Source organism: Gorilla gorilla, chromosome 9 (assembly GCF_029281585.2).
Source record: "Gorilla gorilla gorilla isolate KB3781 chromosome 9, NHGRI_mGorGor1-v2.1_pri, whole genome shotgun sequence".
Lineage (NCBI taxonomy): Eukaryota > Metazoa > Chordata > Mammalia > Primates > Hominidae > Gorilla > Gorilla gorilla.
In genome coordinates, this window is record NC_073233.2 from 91,915,915 (window position 1) to 91,939,535 (window position 23,621).

Genomic DNA, 23,621 nt, shown 5'->3' on the forward strand with positions numbered 1-23,621 from the left:
ATTTTGCAGATTGACCTTAAATGATTATATCTGTGAATAAATTACCTCATGCCTCTATTATCCAATCAATCAATGCAAGCTTTTCTTTCTCTGCCTTTTCTTCTCCAACATAGGTGAACACGGCTTAAAAGATGACCCAATTGGAGCTTCCCTGTAGAACAAGACCTTTCCAACCTCCGCTTGAACCCTTCTGGTAACAGAGAACTCACTACATTACAAAGCCTCATCCTCTAGAGTCAGGTAGTGCTCATTTTTCTCAAGCTTTTCTGTCCCCTAAGCCAAGATCTGCTGCCCAGTAACACCTACTCTCCCTACCTCTGCCTTCCGGAATGACAGAATTCTTTCCTATTACAACTCTATTTTTCTCATGTATCCAACACTTATTGAGTACTTACTCTGTGTGAGAGCTGCTTTGATTAAGTTGTAGGTTCTTGGGGGCATAGCAGTGAGCAAAACAAAGTTTTCTACCCTCCTAGAGCTTATATTCTAGTGTACACAAATACATATATTTATAATACAATGTTTGGTTGTGATACATACTATGAGGAAAAATAAAGCCCTTAATAAAGTGAGAAAAAAAGCCACATGAAAAGTGTGTTACAGGCACAAAGAATAGCCAACTACAAAAGCTGTAGGCAGGAACATACTTAGAACTTTGAAAGAGTTGTAAGAAAGCTAGTGTTATTGAAGATGCATGGGCAAGGGGAAATTGATGGAAGATGAAGCCAAAGAGGTAGCCAGGGGCTGGCAAACTATGGTAAGGCTGCGGAGTTTGATTAAGTGGGAGGGGAAGCTAGTAGATAGTTTGCAGCTGGGGTTGATATACCCTAATTTATGTCTTTAAAATATTACTCAAGCTGTTGTGTGAATAGACTGTAGAGGGTGCAAAGTGGGAACAGGGACCAGTTTGAGTACTACTGCAGTAGTCTGAGCAAGAAACGATATGGTTTAGGTTACAGCAGCAAGAGCAGAGTTGGTGAGGATAGACTAACAGGATTTGCAAATGAACTGGATGTGAGTGTGAGTCAGAAAGAGAAATCCGGGATGATTCTTCTGTTTTTGGCCTAAGCAACTGGATATCATTTGATGAGCCAAAACCAGAAAAAGCTGGTTTTGGAAAATAAAATTAAGAGTTATGTTTTGTGTACATTAATCTTAAAATGTCTATTAGATCTTTATCACATCAAAGATGATATTAAATATAAGCACAAAGAAAAACATAAGCATAGGGATGGAACTTATGAAACCTGAAGCATAGGTCCTGATGAGACTACCTAGGAGAAGAGGTTGATAGAGAAATACGGAGGTACCAACACTGAATCTTCGGGAACTCTAGGCTTTAGAGGTTAAAGAAAAAAAAAAGTTTGAGAACCTCTGTAATTTCCTTATCTAAACTTATCTACTTGTATATCGTCACAGACAAATCTTGGGAGCACATTATTGGAAAACCAAACTAGCTTCTTCCCAGAATAGCTGATATCCTTCATGAAAAGGAAATGTTGTTGCTAGGACTTGAGAAACAAGGAAAAACAAGTAAGCCAGAAGCTCCAAAATGTTTTTTTTTATTTTCAATTGATTAATGAATCAAATGTTTCACTCTAACAGATGTCCCATCTCAATTCCATTACTAACATTTTTAACTCAAAGGCATCATGAATACAAATGGCAGCAAAACTGAAGCTTTCACAATCAACTATTACATTTTCCATGATACCATTTCTCACAATTATGTTTTCTTACTGAGGAATTGCACTGATGAAAGCCCAGATAATTTTTATTTTTAAGGTTACTTAAATTGCAAGAGTTTTCTTAGAAAAAATTGTAAGAAAATCTTCCAGCTAAAAGTTTTAAAACTTGTGAATTACAATAACAAGGAATTGTACCAACTAAGCTAATAGGAGAAGTAACTAGCTATGATTCCTCACTGAGTGGGTCACAGCACCTTCTGTGAATGAATACAGACTAATTTCAAAGTGCTGAAGTAAATATTTAGAAGGGAGCAATCCAATTTCATCAGCTAGCTCGGTGTGTTGCCAAACATTCAACTTTCATATTTAGCTTCCAAGGACTCATGCAAAGTACAATGCTTCTGAAGTCTGATCTAATGGAGCCATCAGGAAAAAGATCATTATCAATCTTGCTGGGGCCATCTGAAATGCTTATTGTCAGTAACAATTTATGGTAGAAATATGTATGACAGACAAGCAAGTGAATACACTGTTTTTCTATTTGGAGCAGCGAGGAAATCCATGTAACAGGTAATATACCTAAAAGATTATCTTTTATTAGTGAATGCAAATGTGGAGTCTGAAATGGTTAGCTTCCTATTAAACAAATGAAAATATCAATTCTAGTCTGAATTTAAGCATGGAGAAAGATACTTCTGAAAATTATGCACCTTTTGTTCTAATGTCTCTCTTTTCAAAAAATCTTCTCCACACACTGCTTCAATTCATCAGAAAATCAAAGCATGAACACCTGGGAAAGAATAGAGTATCAAAGAAGACAGCTAGTTGAAATTTCTAAAGACAAGACTCATAAAATAAAGTCAGTTTCTTTTAGTTAGAGAATAGGTTTGATATACAGGAAAAACAATAGTTTTGATTCACTTTGGTTAATGTGAATCTGTTCAGACTGTTTATATAACATATTGACTTAAATGTAAAAAAACTATATTTCAAGACAGTTCTGATTAAAGGATATTCTTTAAAGGCTCTAATAATATATCATGGACAATGAAGGAGAGAGAAAAGTCTTGATCATTTATGTACTCCCTGTCTTTAGCACATTTCCTGGCTTATGGTGCTAGATACTAAATTATATGTTTGTTGAATTATTTGAAATGAATCCACTTATTCTTTCTCTTCCGAGCCAAACGTCTTTCAAAATGTATATTAAATGGTAGTTTTTCCCATTTCTCCATGCATTTTTAACATTTTCAGTTTTATACATGTTGATGTTAATATTTCTATTAACTGGTTATAATTTCATGGTACATAGTATTTTTATTTGTATGGGCAAAAAGTAATCACTTTTTTCTTGCTGAGACTACTTCTCTTTGCATATCTTTGCTCACCTTTCCATTTTTAAACTTTGTGTTTTCTTTTTTTCCTTTTAACTTTTATTTTAAGTTCAGGAGTACAAGTGCAGGTTTGTTATCTATGTAAATTTGTGTCATGGGGGTTTGTGGTAGATTATTTCATCACCCAGGTACTAAGCATAGTGCCCATTAGTTATTTTTCCTGATCCTCTCCCTCCTTCCCGGCTCCACCTTCCACTAGGCCCCAGTGTGGTTGTTCCCCTCTATGGCTTCTCCACAACAAAATAAACTATCAACGGAGTAAACAGACAATCTACAGAATGAGAGAAAATTCTCGCAAAATATGCATCTAACAAAGGTCTAATAGCCAACATTCATAAGGAAGTTAAACAAATTTACAAGAAAAAAAAACAACCCCATAAAAAAGTGGGCAAAGGACATGAACAGATGCTTCTCAAAATTAGACATACATGCAGCCAACAATCACATGAAAAAAAGCTCAACATCACTGATCATTAGAGAAATGCAAATCAAAACCACAATTAGATACCATCTAACACCAGTCAGAATGGCTATTATAAAAACTTTGTGTTTTTTTTTAAAAGTATTTGCTTATTAAAAATAATGTAATATATGTACATGGTAGAAAAATCCGAAAGGTATAAAGAACAAACAGAAAAACTAAATTTTCTTCCCACATAGCTTCCCTCTCTGGGGCAACTACTGTTGTCAGTTACTTTTCAAGATATTCCAGATACTATACATATTCTATGTATACATAAGTGTGTTAGTCTGTTCTCACACTACCAATAAAGATATACCCAAGACTTGGCAATTTATAAAGGAGAAAAGTTTAATTGACTCTCAGTTCAGCATGGCTTGGAAGGCCTCAGGAAACTTACAATCATGGCAGAAGAGGAAGCAAACACATCCTTCTTCACATGATGTTAGGAATGAGAAGTGATGAGCCAAAGGGGAAAAACCCCTTATAAAACCATTAGATCTTGTAAGAACTCACTCAATATCACTAGAACAGCATGGAGGTAACTTCCCCCATGATTCAATTACCTCCCACCAGGCCCCTCCCACGACACGTGGGCATTATGGGAACTACAAGATGAGATTTGTTTTAAAGTTTTATTTGTTTTTTAAGACAAATCATATAACATTATGCATACCGCCCACAATGTTTAGGTAATTTAACAATATACACAGGATTTTGTTCCATTTCAGTACATTCATTTTATTCATTCAGTACTTTAAGTGCATTCATTCATTTAATATATTTATTTCAGCTCCTCATTTTTAAAAAGCTGAATGGCATTATAGTATACTATATGGATGCAATAAAATTATTGCAGCTATTCTTTTGTCATTCAGGTTTTTTTGGTTCGATTTTTGCCACTGGAAACAGTGTTGCAATTAATATTGCCATTTCATTCATAGGCAGGTACATGTATAGGATAAATTCCTAGAATTAGAATCACTATGCCAAAGGGTTTAAGCAGTTATAAAGTTAAAGATATTTTGGTATTGCTCTCCAAGAATATGGAATAATTTATACTCCACCAGCTTCTTTCAGCTCTCAGAAAGAGCCTCTTTTACCACACCTCCTAACACAGTGCATCGTCACAATTTTTGAATGTGGGCAATTTGATAGTTAAAAAATGGCATCTTCTACTTTTAACTTGCAATTATTTTATTATGAATAAGGCTGAACATTATACAAATGTATGATAGATTTACTGGGAATATTTTCTCCACTCTATGTCTTCCTGTTTTACTCTGTCAGTGACATCATTTAATGAATTGAAGTTCCTAATTTTAATATAGGTCAATTTACCCAATTTCCTTTATAGTTGTATGCTTTCATTTTTTAAATAAACATTTATATTTAAATATAGAAATGTTTTTTGGATGTTGATATGGTTTGGCTATGTCCCCACCCAAATTCCATCTTGAAATGTAATTCCCACAATTCCCATGTGTTATGGGAGGAAACTGGTGGGCGGTGATTGAATCATGGGGATGGGTCTTTCCTGTGCTGTTCTTGTGATAGTGAATGAGTCTCATGAGATCTGATGGTTTTAAAACTGGGAGTTTCCCTGTACAAGCTCTCTTCTCTTGTGTGCCACCATGTGAGATGTGCCTTTCACCTTCCACCATGATTGTGAGGCCTCCCCAGCCATGTGAAACTGTAAGTCCAACAAACAATTTCTTTTGTAAAATGCCCAGTATCAGGTATCTCTTTATCAGCAGCATGAAAACAGACTTGCACAGATGTAGGTTGTGAAAAAGGGACACAACTGTTTTTTAAAGATAGATGTCCAGTTTTCCCAATATAACTTATTGAACAATCCATTTTTTCCCACTTAATCAAATTGCCAACTATATTATAAACTAAATTCCTTTATGTGTCTTGTCTATTTTCAGAATCTATAGTCTTTAACTTTGATATATCTTAATTTTTATTTTAGTTATTATAACTTTGTATGATGTCTTAATAAATGGTAAGCCTGGGTCTCTCTCATTATTGTTCTCTTTATAAATTTTCCTTGCTATTATTGCTCATTAATTTTTCATTTAAATTTAAAAATCAGATTTTCTTGCATAAAATTTTTGTTATTTTTATTTAAAATTTTTAGTATAAAAGTAAAAATTGAAATTTTTTGATGTTGCTCTTCTTTTCCAATGGCACATTATGGTATTCCTTTATTATATGTCTCTTGGTAGCATTTGAAAGTTACCTTTACATAGATCGCAAATGTTTATCAAGAAGTTTATTCTCTTCTTTTTAAGTTCCAGGGTACATGTGCAGGGTATGCAGGTTTGTTACATAGGTAAATGTGTGCCATGGAATACTATGCAACCATAAAAAGGAATGAGATCATGTCCTTTAGAGGGGCATGGATGGAATTGGAGCCATTATCCTCAGCAAACTAAAGCAGGATCAGAAAACCAAACACCACATGTTCTCACTTATAAGTGGGAGCTGAACACTGAGAACACATGGACACATGGGGAAAAACAACACACACTGGGTCCTGTAGGGGGTGAGGTGCAGGGAGGGAGAGCAACAGGAAAAATAGCTAATGCATTCTGGGCTTTTAAAAGTGTATTCTTAAGATATTTTGGGGTATTGTAAATGATATACTTTCTGTCATTATGTTTTTTAGTTGACTACTGCTTATATACGGACATATATGTATATGCTATTGATTTCTATATTCTGATTTTAAACTTGGCCATCTTACTTATTGCTTAAATAAATTAATTAAAAATTTATTGCTTAAATTTATTTAAGCAATTTATTAATTATAAATTAAGCAATTTATTAATTATAAATTAAGCAATTTATTAATTAAATTTATTGCTTAAATAAATTAATTAAAAGAATAAATTTAAAAAATTTATTGCTTAAAATAATTTTTAAATTATTTCCTTTGGTTTATCATCATAAATATATTTTTTCTTTTCAATTCATCATCAGATTTACATCTAAAATGATATAAATAACAGTTTTGATGAAGGGCATATTTTAGGAAAGAGTGATATGTTTTTTGGATTTTTAATTTAATTTTTTATTTTAGGTTCTGAGGTACGTGTGCAGGTTTGTTATATAAGTAAACTCGGGTCACAAGGGTTTGTTGTACAGATTATTTCTTCACCCAGGTGCTAAGCCTGGTACTCAATAGTTATCTTTTCTTACTCTCTTCCTCCCCAAACCCTCCACTCTCAAGTAGGCCCCAGTGTATGTTGTTTCTCTGAAAGAGTGATATATTTTTTGAATGCTTGACTAAATCAATACTCCTTGGGCCACTAGCTCATTTTCTTGAACCTCTATAGCTCCTGTTTGGTATAGCTTTAAAGTTTTTCTCTCTTCTTTTTTTAATTTTTGTGAAGTCTGTGCTCATCATAATTATCTCAAGCTTTGCTCTTTGTCGCTATTTTCAGTGACATCTATTTTTTCTTCCTATTTGTAACATATTCATAAGTTCTGTAATGGTATTATTTAGGCCCTTTATTGGGTTCCCTGGGCTTCAATCTTTCTTTTCACCCCATTTTCTACCTTTATTTTTTGTATTTCAGCACTTTTTAATTGAATTTATTTTAAGTTTTCCTACAGCATAAATCATGAGCAATTCCCTTCTGCCCCTTGAACTATAGGTTAAACTCTTTGTCTCCTTCCTTCACTCCCTCCCTCTCTTCCTTATTTTCTTCTTCTTTTTTTTTAGAGGTTATGAAGACCAAGATCACACAGGGTTAACAGCATGAGCTCTGGAGCCAGACACCAGTGATTTGTGTCCTGGCTCTGTCATCATTTGTATGATTTTAGGCAAGTTATTAAACCTCCAAACTGTACATAAAATAACAATACCTATAGGGTTTCTTAAAAGAACTAAAATATGTATGCATAAAACATCAGAACACCGCCTAATACATACCACGTGCTTAATAGATTAGATTACAGTAATACCCTTCTTTCTGGTTTTGATTGCAGTATTCTTACAGAGTTACTAAATTCTTTCATCCTGCTCATGATTGGGCAGCTCAATTGGACATTCTATTTGCTCTGATATAACGCATGTGACTGGTTTACCTTTGTCCTTTGTGCCTAGAATCATTTTGTTTTCCCACACCAAGTTACAGTGGGAGTGGAGGTCTGGCTATTTTGTGTTCTGATCACATTTTGTGCCTGAGCAATAGCTGGCAAGGGAGTTGGAAGAGATCTCAGTAGAGGCTACAGGCAAGTGTGTCATTATTCTTGTAAGACCCCAATTCTGTTAGCTTTTGAGATTTTGTTAAATGTCCTACACCAAGTTGCATCTAATTGGAGAAATTTCTCTAATTTGGAGTGTGGCTAGAGAACATTTATTTCCACCAGAGAATATCAGCATAGCTACTCACTTTACCCACTTTAGACTCTCTCAATCACAAGTTTCAACTACTCTTTGAAAAAGAGAAGCCTACTAGCTCAGTGTGCTCTTCTCTGGATTTAATGGTATCAGTGAGAAGTCTTAGGATTTTGTCAATCACCAGTACAATCTCAGGAGGGAAATGGGAGTCGGGTAGCGTCTGAGCCTCTCTAAGCCTTTCTGCTACAGTTTCCTTCTTTTAGTCACAGGTTTTTAAGTGTATTGCATTAAGTTGTGCTTCACTGCTTCTTTTGTCACTGTAGGCAAAATTTTCTAATGGTTTTGGTTGCTAATTGTCCCTAAGTTTTACTCATTTTGTGAGTTACTGAAGGAGAAAATAACCTGTTCTCATAATCTGGAAAACAGTTCTTTAGTAGTATGCACATTGTGTTTCATAAAAAACTTTCCCTAAGGACATTATTTTTATGTTTATCTTTCCATTATTTTTATAACCAGCCCTTCCTTATACCTGTGGTATTCACTTTTATATCTACATGTGCTGGGTAATATATGCACTTGCCAAATTCCATCTTATTTCTGATAATCCAATTTGTTTACCTTCAGGTTACCTATAATTGATAGATGAGGAAAGGGTGGCGAATATAAGGAATTGCTGAGTCATTACTGAGATTGATATCAATAGGTCCAGATGCTAGGTGCAGTCCAACAATATTACATTCAATAGAGATAAAACAAGTGTATAAGTCTACAAATACAAAATTATTCTAAAATAAAATGTAATAGATCTGATAGCCAAAACTTCATATGAAATAATATTCAATTGTCTTATTCTTGACATGAACCAACAAAAAGATTCTTAAAAACAAAGCTAACACAATTTTATACTACATTAACAGAAGCAGAGTATGGAGCTCACGTGCACAAAATTCACTCACTATGGTCTGTGCTTACAAGCACACAAAGGGATCTGTATATCCAATTCTGTGTATTGTTACTTAGGTGGGATACTGCCAAAATTTATTGAAATTTGTAGAGAAAATTTCTCTACAGCAAAATAAAGGGATTAAAAATGATGATGAATCAAGAATGGTTAATGAACTGGGGGTCTTAATCTAAAGGAAAGAGTCCTGAAAGGAGACTTGACAGTGGCCTACAAATGTCTGAAGGGCTCTCTTGTGAAGAGTTGTCCGCTGTAGCTGTAGAAAGCAAAAACAAGATTAACGGAAAATTTTAGAGGAATTCTACTTTCAGCTCAATTATAGAAAAAAAAATCCAGTGATGGGCACAGTCTCCCAAGTGAACAGCTACCATTAGTATGGGAAAACTTTCTCTCCAGAGTATTAAAGCATAAATTGAAGGCTTGGTCAAGGTTTCCTAGAAAAAGCCTGGGCATATATTTATAGTACTGTCACATTTTACACACTATATTGTGACCACTATTTCCTTTGAGGGCACACCATGTTTCTATACCCAATTTTTAGTCTTGTCTTCACAGCATGTTCAATTAATGCTTTGTTAAATATTAGTTTGGTGCAAAAGTAATTGTGTGCTTTTTGCTATTAAACGTAATGAGTGAAAATATATGAGTGAATCTGTGTATTGAGAGAGATCAGAATATTTGACATCTTAGAATTTTTGAACATCAAAATTATTATAATTAAAAAAACTGCTACCACATTCAGTTGATTCAAATAAATGGAACTATGAAGAATAAAATTTTCATTTTGACTCTACTACTACTAAAAACTCAATGACTATTTTTAGGTCCCTGGGAAGTAACTATTGAACTGTTGCTTCATGTGACTAATGGCTTATACTGAACAAATCATATGTATATACCTTCATTCACCACGATAAGGCACTGACTCTTCCAGAAATGTACCTAGTTTGTTTCCTGTGTCATTTTTACTCTTCTTTTTTCTTAACTACTCTTTTTTCAGCCTTGACTAATAATTCTCAATCTTGCCTAATATCAACCTTTATTTTGCAATTTTTCAATTTTCAGTGAAGTCAGTGGGATCTCATAACTAGATAACCCATAGAATTGTCCATGTTTAAAAATGCATAAGCTGGTGTTCTTTACGGATATTAAAATAGATTTCATTTTATCTTTCCTAGTAAGTTTTCTATATGGGATAAAGTACCCAAAGTATCTATCTACAATTGAGTTATGTTCAGAGACAAAGTCTATGTAGTACAGGCTTTTTGACTGACAGCTTAGTGGCATTAGGAGTCATGGTCCATGAATAGAAAGTACTGCAAGTTTTAATGTATTGGATCTCAGTGTTCCATAGAAGGCGAAAAATTTAACGGACATTGGTCCATGAGTTGAGGAACCAAAATGGATTTAGTCAGGGATCATGAAGAATTTAGCATGAAGTCAGTATCAGTCAGCAGAGGAGGACTGCATTATTTCAGTTTAGGTAAATGCCAGTCTTCTAAGAAGATACTTGGGAAAAAAGCCAAAACTTCTTTATTTATTCTCATTCCTTTAATTTAGCATTACAACTTCCAGACCTAATATATTTTTGAAATAAAATATTTATTGAGTGAATAGATGATTGTTTTCTGTGCATATTTCCTTTTAAAAAAGTAAACAAAAAGAAGAACACTTAAAATTTAATTAGATGCTGATACATACCCAATATCTCTAATGCTTATTTAAGTTAAGCAAGGATTTCAACTTAGGTCCTAGCTCCAAATCCCAGTCTTTTCATCAAATTGCTTTGCTGCTGGCCATAAATTTAAAAAATTTATAGTTGTATTTACCACAGCAACATTTTTTTTAAAGCTTACAAACAATTCCATGTAGGTAAATATTTACCTTGAGTAACTATTCACAGCTTTTCACAGGGTTTGTTGTGTGAATGATAAAACTTTAAATGTTGAAAAACCAAAAGTACATTTAGTACAGTGCAATTATTTAAATCTGAAATTTTCATTGTAAAAATAATTTTGACTTCAAAAATTTGTTCAAGGAGCCATTGATCATATATTCTGTTAAAAAATTATAGATCAGCTTTAAACAGCAAATAAGAAAACTGTGAAAAGAAACAGTGGCCATGTTATCCCCAAAGGGCACATGACAGGAGTGACATCATTCATTAATTTCCAAAAAGATTTAGCAAACGTAATCATGTGATTAATTCTCTCATAATGTTGTATTATACAGAACAGTGGGAATTACAGTGGCAATATTTGTAGTTTGTTCTTTCATGATAAATGATTTGCTACACAATCTTAGGAGAGATCTTGTTTACAGACATCATTATGAATACTGACCAAATATTAGCTTAGAGAAAGAGCCTCCCAACTCACAAGCATATGTCTTATATCCAGAAATAATCTGAAATTAACAATGTGCATGCACAAGAAATTCTACAGGAAAAGTACCTGGGAACAAGGTGAATTTATCAAATACGGTGTCCTTCATTTAATAATAATAATAATAATAATAATAATAAAAGATTTGCTCTTTGGTGGACAGGAGAGTGGTAATTTAGCTACAATTTATTTCTAAGAAGACTGTTTCCCTGGTTTAAGACAAATAGTTCACCACTTTCTTTCTTATTCCATATATTTTATTCCAATAGAAGGTTGCACTATATATATACTCAAGTAAATTTCCTTGTGTACCCCAGGGAACCATTGTGGCAATTCAAAAGGATTTAAAAAATTAGCACTAAAAGGAAAATGTAGTGTTTTGAGAACTCATGCCAAATAGTTAAATTTGCTATTCGTGCTTATTTAACAAATCATTGTTCCAGCATGGCCTTTCACCCAAAACAGGTCCACCCTACCACTAGGAACTTGATCCCAGGACATGAGCCTGAATAAAAAGTAAACTGTTTCCTGTATTCGGAGACATTTTTGCACATGCATTAGGAAATGAATAAACATAGTAATTTACTCCATGGCAAGAAATAAGAAAATGCATGAGGTCCCCTGATACAGTAAATGGTTGGGTGCCAGTAATCAAACCAGTTGTACAAACATTGTTTTTAGTTTCTACCAGAGGTCTGGTAAAATGCTTCGTCATGAACTGCTGAATTTCAGATAACTAAAACCTTTGCTAACCTAAACATCCCCAAGTTATTATGGTTACAAGATAGAAAATCCAACTTGTTAAAGAAAAAAAAAACACACACACACCATTGACAAAGCTATCCATGGACAGATCAGGGAAAAAAGAAGAATTTCGGTGCAGACAGTCTCGGTACTAAGTGTTAAGAACAGTGCATTTAATTTTCAATTAAAATTTTAATTCATTCAGTGTTCATTCTCAATAAGACAACTCTAGGCCTATCAATTAGCCAAATGACTAATGTCAGGAAATTTTCAGATGACTTCCTCACATCAAGACTGGATAGTTCACTTTGGCCATATGGGCATCAGAAAAAAAAAACAAAAACCAGGAGCAGATGGAGGAGTAAGAACAGATCTGATAAAGGAAATGAGTATGATAAATAGAAAAGCTGGTAAAATTTATTTGTTAGATATTTAATAAATTCTCTGTCTACAATATCAGATGCAAGTCAAGTTGATATTTAGATAAGCTGGACATGAAATCTGTCACATAAGTTATATAATAAAGGAAAAATAAAAAATTTAGAAATTGTTTTTTGATTAAGTGGACTGGTAAGCAATGTGCCAGATGCCTCCAATTTCTTGTACATACAATTTCTGTAAGGAGTGAAAAAAGGTAAGGTGCCAAAACATGGGCTTCACTCATACAGACTCTTGACAGTTGAAAAACTGTCAGCTTCCATCTGAGCCATTCCTTTTCCCCTTGCCACATTGCTTTGATGGTTATGATCTACCTTGCACTCCCCACTCATCTCTGCCCCAATTCCTCCCATTTACTACCCAGAACTGGGTCACAGACTGGAGCTTGTACTTTCCTTTTAAGTACCACTTAATGCTTCAAATTTAGCATTGGCCAGGATAGACACCATTACATTAATGACTTAGGGTTAGAATTAGCGGTTTCTTTATCTCCTTAATTTGGGTTGTTGATATTCATCCTTTTCATGCCCTATGGGTTACTTGGCCTGATAATAAAAGAATGAACAAAAAAGGAAGAAATAAAGCACATCAGAAGTTGTTAGAAATGAAAGATTGCTTCTGATCGGGTCAATTAGTGATAGCTTTATGGAGAAGTTAACACTGAACTGGCTCTTGGGGGATGGATATGATGTCAGTAGATAGTGGTCACAATAGTAAGAGAAGACATTCAAAGTTGGGAATGAAATGAACAAAGGCTTAGAGGCAGGAAAATATGGCATATGTTTAAGAAATGGTACACAGGGCAGCTCACCTGCATCAGGAGATATGTGAATGGGACAATGAAGAAGAGAAGACTGAAACCAAGTTTTGTGGCTGGAGGAGAAAGAGATCATAGAGTGCCTAAAATGCTACTTACTGGCAATGAAAAACTACTGGAGACTTTTTTTTTTTTTTTCTTTTTTTTTTTTTACCAGGGGAGAATCATGAACAGTTTTGAATTTTTGGAAGATTGGTATAGAAGATATGTGTTGGTATGGAGGGACCAGCAATGAAGCCTATTATAGTACGCCAGATAAGATATCAAGAAGACAGCCTGCATAAATGTCTTCTTTTGAGAAGTGTCTGTTCATATCCATTGCCCACTTGTTGATGGGGTTGTTTTTTTCTTGCAAATTTGTTGGAGTTCATTGTAGATTCTGGATATTAGCCCTTTGTCAGATGAGTAGATTGCAAAAATTTTCTCCCATTCTGTAGGTTTCCTGTTCACTCTGATGGTAGTTTCTTTTGCTGTGCAGAAGCTCTTTAGTTTAATGAGATCCCATTTGTCAATTTTGAGTTTTGTTGCCATTGCTTTTGGTGGTTTAGACATGAAGTCCTTGCCCATGCCTATGTCCTGAATGGTATTGCCTAGGTTTTCTTCTAGGGTTTTTATGGTTTTAGGTCTAACATTTAAGTCTTTAATCCATCTTGAATTAATTTTTGTGTAAGGTGTAAGGAAGGGATCCAGTTTCAGCTTTCTATATATGGCTAGCCAGTTTTCCCAGCAGCATTTATTAAATACGGAATCGTTTCCCCATTGCTTGTTTTTGTCAGGTTTGTCAAAGATCAGATGGTTGTAGATATGTGGCATTATTTCTGAGGGCTCTGTTCTGTTGCATTGGTCTACATCTCTGTTTTGGTACCAGTACCATGCTGTTTTGGTTACTGTAGCCTTGTAGTATAGTTTGAAGCCAGGTAGCATGATGTCTCCAGCTTTGTTCTTTTGGCTTAAGATTGAGAAGACATTTATGCAGCCAAAAGACACATGAAAAAATGCTCATCATCGCTGGCCATCAGAGAAATGCAAATCAAAATCACAGTGAGATACCATCTCACACCACTTAGAATGGCAATCATTAAAAAGTCAGGAAATAATGGGTGCTGGAGAGGATGTGGAGAAATAGGAACACTTTTACACTGTTGGTGGGAGTGTAAACTAGTTCAACCATTGCGGAAGTCAGTGTGGTGATTCCTCAGGGATCTAGAACTAGAAATACCATTTGACCCAGCCATCCCATTACTGGGTATATACCCAAAGGATTATAAATTGTGCTTCTATAAAGACACATGCACACATATGTTTATTGTGGCACTATTCACAATAGCAAAGACTTGGAACCAACCCAAATGTCCAACAATGATAGACTGGATTAAGAAAATGTGGCACACATACACCATGGAATACTATGCAGCCATCAAAAATGATGAGTTCATGTCCTTTGTAGGGACATGGATGAAGCTGGAAACCATCATTCTCAGCAAACTATCGCAATTACAAAATACCAAACACTGCATGTTCTCACTCATAGGTGGGAACTGAACAATGAGAACACATGGATACAGGAAAGGGAACATCATACACCGGGGCCTGTTGTGGGGTGGGGGAGGGGGGAGGGATAGCATTAGGAGATATACCTAATGTTAAATGACGAGTTACTGGGTGCAGCACACCAACATGGCACATGTATACATATGTAACTAACCTGCACGTTGTGCACATGTACCCTAAAACTTAAAGTATAATATTAAAAAAAAAGAAAAAAAAAAAGAAGACAGGAACACCATAATAATGGCAGTAGAGATTTTAAAGAGAGGATTAATATTTTGTAAGTGGCTTCCAAAAGGTATGATGCCTGATTTAATAAAGCAGCAGAGAAGAGAGAACCAAAAGGAAAAAAAGGACGTCCAAGGCCTTTTACTGTGGGTGACTAAGACAATCGTTTGAATAAATGGAGAGGTCAAAAGCAGGAGTAGGTCACATGGGTGAGGGGCGAGTGATGGAACCTGGTGCTAAGGAGATATCATAAGGCTAAGTTTTAATATACTTGGAGCTATTTCTGCACATGGCATACCCTGACACAGATGCCCAAACTGGGAAAACCAAAGAAAAATCCTAAACATATATGTGCGTTTTCATAAAGCATAGAGTTATATGACACATCATAACTCAAACCTGTTAGAAACAAATTTATATAGAGCTAAAGAAAAAAATACAGCTGTACATAACATATATGTGCATATACACATAACAGAAATATATTTACATATTATATATATGCATACATGCATGCATAAGCCAAATATATATTGGTTCTATCTGGAATTGCTAAATATTAAAAGCTTTTAATAAATAGTCAATTCATTAATTCAACAAATATTCTAGTGCTTTTAAAGGACCTCCCCCAAATTTTTTTAATCTATCCATCTGACAAAGTTCTAATATCCAGAATCTGCAAAGAACTTAAACAAATTTACAAGAAAAAAAACAACCCCATTAAAAAGTGGGCAAAGGACATGAACAGAACCTTCTGAAAAGAAGACATACATGCAGCCAACAAACATATGAAAAAAAGCTCAACGTCACTGATCATCAGAGAAATGCAAATTAAAACCACAATGAGATACCATCTCACACCAGCTAGAATGGCTATTATTAAAAAGTCAAAAAAAAAAAAACAACAACAGATGCAGGCAAGGTTGTGGAGAAAATGGAATGCTTTTACACTGTTGGTGGGAGTGTAAATGAGTTTAACCATTGTGGAAGACAGTGTGGAAATGGAATGCTTTTACATTGTTGGTAGGAACATAAATTAGTTTAGCCACCGTGGAAGATAGTCCTCAAAGACCTAAAGGCAGATGTACCATTTGACTCAGCAATCCCACCACAGGGTATATACCCAAAGAAACATAAATCATTCTGTTATAAAGATACATGCAGGTGTCTGTTCACTGCAGCACTATTCACAATAGCAAAGACATGGAATGAACCTAAATGCCCATCAATGACAGACTGGATAAATAAATGTGGTATATATACACCATGGAATACTATGCAGCCATAAAAAAGGAAGGAGATCATGTCCTTTGCAGAGACATAGATGGAATTGGAAGCCATTATCATCAGCAAACTAATGCAGGAACAGAAAGCCAGATACAGCATGTTCTCACTTACAAGTGGCAGCTAAGCAATGAGAATACACGGACACATGGAAGGAAACAACACACACTGGGGCCTGTTGGAGGGGAAGCAGGAGGAAGGGACAGCATCAGGTACTAGGAAGAATAGCTGTTGGATGCTGGGCTTAATACCTAGGTGATGGGATGATCTGTGTAGCCAACCACCATGGCACACGTTTACCTATGTAACAAACCTGCACATCCTGCACATATACCTCTGAACTTAAATTAAAAGTTGAAGGAAAAAAAAGAACGTCTCATAGTATTTTATATTAAATATTATATTAAATACAATCTAATCCTTTAGTCCCTTAGTATTAATGAGTTCTTTGCTACTTTTCTTTATTTCCCCTTCTGCCAAATATGGTAATAAGAGTAAAAAGATTATAAGAATGTATTAGGAATTTACAATTCTTATCCTGAAAATAACTCTATGAATTACATATTTAGATATAACCATTTTGCAGATGTGGAAAGTGAGTGATAAAGTGGTTCATATATTTGTTCTAGGCTCATGGCTGCTTGAAGATATCCAGGAACTTCTTCATTACATATGTGTCTTCTTTAATGATTGAATTATGAACATTATAAGTGTTCATTGGTATAGTAACTTCTACAGTTTGTGCATTTCATAGTTACCATTTTTCCTGTACAAAACATAAACTTACAATCTTTACTACATTCTCAGTTTACACTGATACAGAGCTCTGTAATGGCAAAAAGTATGTATCTATAGAGATATCAGAGTTTAAAAACATTTTAAAAAATAATGGAGGAGAATTGCTAAAATTTGTCACTACCTAGATTTAATCACTCTTTCAGTTTTTATTAATGAGTACGGTGGCTAAAATAAAGCTACAAGCAAGACCACCTTTGAATATCAATTAATAAAACTGTGGCTTTCACATTTTTGGTTTTAGAACTTAGCCTTAAACCACCTATATGATTCCTAAGCAACAAGAGCATCTTAAAAGAAGTCATCTAATTTCTCCTGTAGCTTTAGGCTTCTTTGGCCCAGGCCATAGAAACAAACAGTTCTGACACATATTTTATCATGTGTCACTCATGCTTAAAATATCACAATAATTTCCCATTGCATTTCAATATAAACACAAATCTTCAAATATGGCGAACAAAGCTAAGCATGATCTGGCCCTTGCTCATCTCAGCCATATCATTTCATGTAATTAATTTTCATATTATTAGACTCCTAGAAGTTATCAAGGTCTTTCCCTACACTATAGCCATCACACTCACATGCCTCTACTTCTATCTGGGATGCTCTCGAGACCCCACTCTTTACCTGGCTAAATGTCTGTTTTAATTTATATTTCAAGGCTCAGCTTAAGTGACACTTACTTACAGAAGTCTCCTTTGACCCACTGTTTAATTGGCACCCCCTTAACAATCTGTTACATTTATTCCTAGTAGTTTTCCCAATTTATATTATAGGTGTTTTCCCCACCAGGCTATAATCTCCTTGAGAGCAAGAACCATCTGAATTTTCTTTGTGAATCTCTATTGTCTGGATCTGTGCCAGGTACATACTAAACAATACTTGTTGAATCATTGAAGGACTACATTAATGTATATCTAGATAACTCTGTATTATATATACATAATTCAATCCAGTTAGCTCAGTTGGCTAGATTTTTGATGCTTACTATATTGTACTCATGTGCTCAAAGAAGGTCAGATAAACTATGCACATGTTAAGTTTTTTTTCTTTTAAAGTTCTGGAATACATGTACAGAATGTGCAGGTTTGTTACATAGATATACATGTACCATGGTGGTTTGCTGCACCTATCAACCCGTCATCTAGGTTTTAAGCCCCGCGTGCATTAGGTATTTGTCCTAATGCTATCCCTCCCCTTCCCTCCAACCCCAGAACAGGCCCTGGTGTGTAATGTTCCCCTCCCTGTGTCCATGTGTTCTCACTGTTCAACTCCCACGACTGAGACCATGTGGTGTTTGGTTTTCTGTTACTGTGTTAGTTTGCTGAAAATTTTAAATCCTCTGGACCATTTTGTCTCTCCTAGTTATGATGAATCACATCTTCCACTTTGTTCCAGTGAAATCATGGCTCAGGCTCCCTTTACAGAGCTGAGTTCATTTTGTGTTGCATTAAAGGTAGTTGACTTCAAGTGCATCTCTCCCATTTAAACTTTCTGAGGACAGAGACGACATCTCATTTATCTTCACTCCAGGGTGCATAAGAGTTTCCATTGTATGAGTTAAACATTGGTAGGAATTCCCTTTACACATATTGTAATTCAAAAATGAAGAACTATAAGGTGCCAAGTGAAGTTAAGACCACGAGGTATCATCAGAGTTAGTGTAAAATCCAGTTTAAGTATTCAACTTACTCTGATTCAGCACTTGCTGTGTTTATGGTACTAGGAGAGGGATGAGGAATTTAAACAATGACTAAAATAGTTTTTCTGTAAATCAATAAGCTTTATATAGAGAAACAAATCTCCATCAGTGACCTCTGGACAGCGACAGTAGAAAGAAGTATGACCGACTCAGCATAACCACAACAGGCCCAATAGTCTCACCTCTCTCTACAGGAATTTCGCAACAGCCTGCTTTTTAGGGATGCAAAGTTATTTCCAACAGTTATCTGGTTCTCCCCATCTCAGTAGACCAAGCTCACTTGTAACCCCATCTCCCATACATTGTATACTTTAATTGGGTTATTGCCTAGGTATACCGAGTTGATTAATGCTCACTTCTCCCCATTTCCCCATTCCAGGTCCCACAGCAATTACTGCCCCACTCCGGGCTCAAGGAAGAAAGCAGTTCAGCATGAAGTAAACCAGCTGGAGCCCCAGTGTCAAAAATAAAGATCTAAAATATGTGTTCTTGGTAAAATTAAGTTTTAGTCATCTATAGCCTTTAAGTGCTCTGGATGACCTCCAGCTGCTCAGCTAGCAGAAGGTCTATAAATGCATGATGTTACTTTCTTTGCTGAGTGGTTAAAATCAGTATTTGTCTTAGGGCTATGCTGAATAATTACAGTTAATTGAATTACAGAAATAGCTACATATAATATATATTTTTAATAGAAATAATGGGTATGGCCATTTTGTTTGGCTTTAAAGCTCCTTGCAATACAATTTTAGTAAATGTGAGGGTTGAAAGTCTTGCATACCACTAGAGACTGTGGCATGAAAATGCTCCACTTTTTTTTCTTTTTACCCAGATTTAGTTCTATGATTTTAACACATTTGAATTTGACCCATGAGGAATCTCTGAATATTTTCATTACATTACCAAACAATTGTTACAAAGTTTAAAACCATATGTAGTAAATAATAGTACAGATAACATGCATATGTAGCTAATTTTGTTGGTCGGTTAGTTTGTGCCAGGCCTTATTCTAAACACTTTTTGTGAATCAACTCATCTAATCCTCACAACATCTCTAGGAGCAAGTACTATTCTTATTTGCACTTTGTAGATGAGAAAATATGGCCCAGAGAGGTTAAGCAATTTGCTCAAGGCCAAACAGCTAGTGAGCTGCAGAGCCAAGGTACTAATCTAGATACTTTGGGCTGTAGAGTCTGCACCTTAACCACCAGGCTCTATTGCTTACCATGTGCCAGCTATTGGCTAAATGCTTAATCCTCATAAACCCTATGGATTGATGCTACCATTATGATCTCCATTTAATAATGAGGGAGCAGGCCCAACTAAGATGACTCTGCTAGCAAGTGGTTGAACCAGGCTTTTAAACTCAGTCCTGAGATCTTAAATACCACCCACTACTGCCTCCTAGAAGAGATGGTAGGCTTATTTTTTCAATCTCATATAGCATTAGAGATTAAATAGATTTTAAAGAAATGAGAAATGATTTACTCAAAGAGTACAGTGATTATTTGGTCATAATCATCTAAAATATTTAAATAATGTTAAGCTAATTATTAGATTTTTTCCAAAATATTAAATACTATTAAGTTACTACTTAATGTCATCATTCTGAAGAACAGAGTTCAAAGGATTATTCTTAAAAATTAGTATGGGCCAGGTACAGTGGCTCTCACCTGTAATCCCAACACTTTGGGAGGCCAAAGCAGGAGGATTACTTATGACCAGGAGTTCAAGACCAGCCTGGGCAACAAAGCAAGGGTCTGTCTCTACCAAAAAACAAACAAAATAATAATAATAATAATAATAATAATAATAATAATAACCACATGCACTAGTGCATGCCTGTAGTCCCAGCTATTTGAGAGGCTGAGATGGGAGGATCACTTGAGCTCAGGAGCTTGAGGCTTCAATGAGTCATGATCCTGCCACTGCACTGTAGCCTGGGCAACAAAGTGAGACCCTGTCTCAAAACAAAACAAAACAAAAAACAAACAAACAAAAATTAGGGTGGTAATTCATCTGTTTCTGCAACTCCACAGAGTAACTATAATAATCTCAAGAGATACAAGAACATTTCAAAAAAATAAATTTTAACTTATTTTGGCTACTGCAAGCATAAAATGTCATGTAATATTGGGTACAACACATAAGAATATAACCAAACTTTAAACATATCACAACATTATAAAAATATAATTGTTATATTAGTATAGATTATTTTAATTATTATTTATATTACTATTTTGCTAAATGAGAGGATTTACCATTTGTATCTGAAAAATTAGTATTAATATGCTAGCTAAGTTATCATGACCCAGTAAGATTAAAAATTTATAGAAAAATATAGATGACTGTTAATATTTTTGTTTTTAAGGACGTTTCTTATCTGAGTTCATATTTAGAGTACTGGTTTCCTTTACCTTTTGTAACCACTATTGTAGGATTTTAAATCTCTTGGTAAGCACTGAATGTCAGAGGTTAAAGAGTTCATCATACGACTATCGTGGCATAAACTTCAGTCAGATGGTTTGTCACTATTGTCTGTGAGTCACTTATATTTTGATTACCTTTAGGGCCTTTGAACAGTTTGATTTCCACAACGGTCTCCAAAATAGGTCGTCTTCTACGCACATACAGCCGAACGATAGACCCCGCTTCCTTCAGGGCTTCCACCGCTTTACTGTGGGAAACCTCTGACACATCAACCTCATTCACCCGCAAGATACAATCATTGACCCTGCAAGGAAGGAAAAGAGTCAAGATTCAGAAGTGGCTAGCAGGATTTCTTAAAGAATATTATTACATTTATCTGGCCTTAAGAAGTGGGAAAGTAAAGAATCTAAAAAATTTTAAAATATTTAAATTTGGAAGGATGTTTCAAATGAAGGAAATCTAAAAAATGTTAAACTCCTCAAGCCACTTAGCCTTCTTCCTAACCACTTTTGACCATACTACTGGTCAGTTCCCATCCTAAACTCCAGTCCACTTTGACTGGGACTGCTTACACATATGGCATAGTTAGAAGGGCATGTATTTTAAGGCCTCTGTAAGTTACATTATTATTTTAATTGGTTTGACCGAAAGTTACAATTTGAGTGGTTCTCAGAACTTATTACCATGAACTATATAGACATAACAAATACAATTATTTACAGACTAATTTTCTCAAATTTTTAATTTACTAGTTATAAAAGTAATAAGCAGTCATTTTCAAATATCTGAAAAATATAAAAAGGTAGAAGAAAAAATACATTTGACTCAATCATCTAAAATAAACCTATTAGGTTGGGCGCAGTGGCTCACGCCTCTAATCCCAGCACTTTGGGAGGCCAAGGTGGCTGGATCACCTAAGGTCAGGGGTTCGAGACCAGCCTGACCAATATGGTGAAACCCCGTCTCTACTAAAAATACAAAAATTAGCTGGGCATGGTGGTGTGTGCCTGTAGTTCAGCTACTTGGGAGTCTGAGAAAGGAGAATTGCTTGAATCCCAAGGGTGGAGGTTGCAGTGAGCCGAGATCACGCTACTATACTCCAGACTGGGAGACAGAGCGAGACTCCATCTCAAAAAAAGAAAATAATAATAATAATAAATTAAATAAGTCTGTTAGCTTTCTGGCAAATTATCTTCCAGTGTTTCCCCACCCTCCTCTCCACCTCAATTCATCTTATAATATTATAAATACTGAAGTTCAGATTTACAAAGTTCAAGGAGAACCTCAGATAATCCTGTTCCTAGGTGCTTACTTTGAAAACTAAGAACCACAACAAATTCTACATCAAACTTTCCTCTTTTTTTTTTCTTTCATTTTCACATGGAAAGGAATAATTTGACATTTCCATAAACCTTTCCAGGTAGTTTAAAGTTATGTGGCCATCGACTCCAAATATATTTTATTTTCATGATAATAATTAGTGATAACATTAATAATGGTTAAGAGCACGGGGCTTGAGATTACAATAATTTCTTTCCCTCACTCTGTATATCCATTCTAGTGTCCCCAATCTCAGATCACCATGTTGCTCAGAGTCAAAAACGAGGGGCCTCCTTTGCTTGATGCTTCTTTTCCCCCACCACCACGCAGTCAGTTCTACCTGCAAGTATAGCCTCAGCCCATCTAGGTTTCTTCATCTTCATTGCTACCACCCTGGTTGAAATCAACATCGTCTCTCACGTGAACCACCTCCACAAACGCCTACCTAGCCTTCTTGGATTCTCTCTTGTTACCTTTCAATCCATTCACTACACAGTGGCCAGGGTACAGTGAACATGGCTGGTTTGCTTACTCAACTTGCATTCCCCACTTCCTCCTTTCAAACAGTGTCCTGTTTTGTTCAGGGGATCTTTCCTTAGCAAATATTTGTTGAATGTGTGAAAGAATAAGACTAAGTTCAATGATTGGGTCCTCCATTTCCTAAGTTTGTAACCATGGTTAATTTCCTTAGCCTCTCTAAGCCTTATCATATTCTCATCTGTAAATTGGATATAATAGTAATATCTATCAGGAAGCCTTTCGGGGAAGATTAAATGAGATAAGCACATATAATCACTTAGTACATACCCTCTTATGTAATGAACACCTAATAAATGTTTGTTATTGATAGCAGTGTAATATTTGTTGATTTATAATATTCTCAACTATTGGATACTCCCTATAACTTTGTGGAATAAAACTTATTATCTACATTATAGAAATGAGAAGACTTCCAAGTGATTAAGTCCTCTGTTTAAAACTGTCAGCAGTTTGAGCAGAGATTGGATTTGATTTCAGGTCTTCCTATTTCAAAATTTGAGCTTTTCCCTCTTAGGACCATATACATCTAATGTG

At 35.2% G+C, this 23,621-nt stretch overlaps 1 protein-coding gene across 18 annotated transcripts in view; it reads right to left on the reverse strand.

Moving 5' to 3' along the window:
• The window catches only part of DLG2 (discs large MAGUK scaffold protein 2), a 2,193,106-nt gene that overhangs the window by 579,401 nt on the left and 1,590,084 nt on the right, over positions 1–23,621 (reverse strand). For all 18 annotated transcript variants that reach the window (XM_055355576.2, XM_055355573.2, XM_055355572.2 and 15 more), the window contains one exon: positions 21,362–21,531. In XM_055355576.2, coding sequence (XP_055211551.2) covers positions 21,362–21,531 — 170 coding nt within the window. The remainder of the gene's footprint in view (positions 1–21,361; positions 21,532–23,621) is intronic.